Genomic DNA, 2,500 nt, shown 5'->3' on the forward strand with positions numbered 1-2,500 from the left:
TGCATTTGCTAACCTGACACGACAGACCTACAAAGTCATAAAAACAGTACACCACCTGCAAAATGTGGCTCCAAAAGCAGATACCCCAGAACCCAAAATGATTGCTCGGATGGTTGACAATTTGTCCAACATGATTAAGCCAGCCTTTCCGAAGTCGGAGACCAAGGATCTAATTTTGGGTAACGCAAAAAACTGGGGTTACAACACACTGATAATTCTTGAACAACATTATAAAGAGGTTTTGGAGGACGCTTTGGAGATGATGTTCAAAGAGGGAATTTCAGACTGGAAGGAACCCTTTTTGGTAGCCACTAGATGGGCTCACAGAAATCTCCCACACATTAAACAAGAGGTCATAGACCATGCTCAAGCTTTGATCACATCAAGCGCGGAAGCCCACAAAACCCAAGACGGGGTTGCAACCACACAACTTGGAGATACACCCACAGCAATACCCATAGCAGGACAAACCGGACAGACACCAGACACAGTTCAACAGATCCCACCACCACATGAAAATACACTCAGTACTACACTCATACCAGTGCAGATTCCACCAGCACACGGAGAAATAACTACAAATTCTACCGTGAATCCAGACCCAAAGGCAATTCCAACCCCAAATCAAATTAACACACGTGTAATCACAGTGGACATACACCCAAACAACACCAAACAGACAACAACTACAACAGTGGGCACAATGACTGAACGAGCGTCTGACTGGTCACCATACCGGCCCGATGAAGTTGATCAGGAGGACACCCCTATACCGATCTCCACACCTCCACGTAGATCACCTAAGGAACAGAGATCTACTCGTTCACGTCAGAAGAGGGATGGTAGTGTGATTCCAGAGGACAGCTCTCTCTTGGATATCACAGTGATGGAGGAGACCCCCCTCATCGACTTGACCCCATTTACATCGCGTGACCTCAGTCTACAGGAAACGTTGTGGGAACTGGCTAAAGAAAACCCCATATCGCCAGAAAACCCCATATCGCCAATTTCTTCGTCAGACTTGACCCCCCAAAAATCGTCTGACCCGGACGGTCCAACAACATCATCCAACCAATCGGAGTTGCTAGCTATGGGTTGGTCACAGTCTACGCCCTCCGCATCCACAGCGGTTGTGATCACGCCAGAACTGGCTCCATGCAAAGTGCGGAAACACATTCATAGCAGACAAAAGATGTCTGAATGGACCTTGACAACCCTGAAAGAAAACATAATTTTAGGTGACTCCAATTTGGCAAGAATCCCACCTTACCATAATCAAAATGTCCAAATAGAGAGCTATCCCGGGGCGAATTTCCGTCACGCGGCAGCAATCCTCTCTAAAACTAAACATTTGACGTTGGTTAAGAATGTGGTACTGGCCTTTGGGATCAATTGTAGAGGACAAAAAATCAGAGAGACCACAATGAAACAAGTCCAAGCAGCACTCCGTATAGCAAAAAAACAATTTCCCTCGGCCAAAATTTGGATCCCGCAACTGAACTTTTCTCGTCAATTACCGATGAAGGAACAGGTATCCCTGCGGCAGCTCAACACATACATTACGGCCAACACAAGACACATCTTGGCTATCCACGGATCGAATTTCACCACGGAGGCGGACAATGTCCATTGGTCTAAACCAACGGCTGCCGCCATCCTTAACCACTGGCTGACTCATTTAAACTTGTAAATTCCCTTACTCCCATAACAGAAGGGCCTGAGTTTGCGAGGTCTCCAGTGTTCAAGAATGTCGTGGTTTTAGCTAAGAATGTTAAACTGTCCACAGACCAATTGAGTCTCCTTAATAGAGGACTCAACTTTATACCCACAATAAACTTATTGACTAATCAGAAAATGCAAACGGAATTTGATATACAAAATTATCACCGTAGACTAATGCTGGCCTCCCACTTTAAATCCACAGGACGGGAGAAAGCTTTACCCTTCAGACCTCCCTCTGTATGGACACCGACAATTAGTTCATTACCAGAATCAATCAAATCATTAATTGAACAGGATAAGAAAAGTTTTCATAAACATTTTAGACCAAAACAAGAAAAACCAAATTTAACACAGCAGGAAGTCACAGCACTTCGGGAGCTGATTCATAATACGCAGATTGTTATAAAACCAGCGGATAAGGGCAGTGCCGTGGTGGTTCTTAGTCGAGAACAATACACAACAGAGGCTTATACACAACTCAACAATACGGCGTATTATCACAAACTTGATGCACCGATTTTTCCACAAACCATACAAGTGGTAAACAATATCTTAGATACTCTGTATGAGAAAAAATTCATCAATGGGCATCAAAGGAGGTATTTGAAAGGAGACACTGAACCACGAGCCCGTAGATTCTATATACTCCCTAAAATTCACAAGAGCCCAGAATCCTGGACGGTTCCTTTCGAAGTTCCCCCTGGCAGGCCGATCGTCTCGGACTGTAGTAGCGAAACATACCGAACAGCCGAATTTTTGGACCATTATTTGAATCCAC

General features: G+C 44.7%; 1 protein-coding gene across 1 annotated transcript in view; it reads left to right on the forward strand.

Moving 5' to 3' along the window:
- The first annotated feature begins 703 nt into the window (after nucleotides 1-703).
- Nucleotides 704-2,500, forward strand: part of LOC147139361 (uncharacterized) — a 37,458-nt gene continuing 35,661 nt past the window's right edge. The window contains exons 1-2 of the mRNA XM_086045713.1: nucleotides 704-1,094; nucleotides 2,417-2,500. The exon at nucleotides 2,417-2,500 is cut by the window's right edge and continues 821 nt beyond it. Coding sequence (XP_085901839.1) covers nucleotides 704-1,094; nucleotides 2,417-2,500 — 475 coding nt within the window. The remainder of the gene's footprint in view (nucleotides 1,095-2,416) is intronic.

The sequence above is a fragment of the Filicampus tigris genome, chromosome 11 (assembly GCF_054856515.1).
Source record: "Filicampus tigris isolate MCC_2025a chromosome 11, RoL_Ftig_1.0, whole genome shotgun sequence".
Classification (NCBI taxonomy): domain Eukaryota; kingdom Metazoa; phylum Chordata; class Actinopteri; order Syngnathiformes; family Syngnathidae; genus Filicampus; species Filicampus tigris.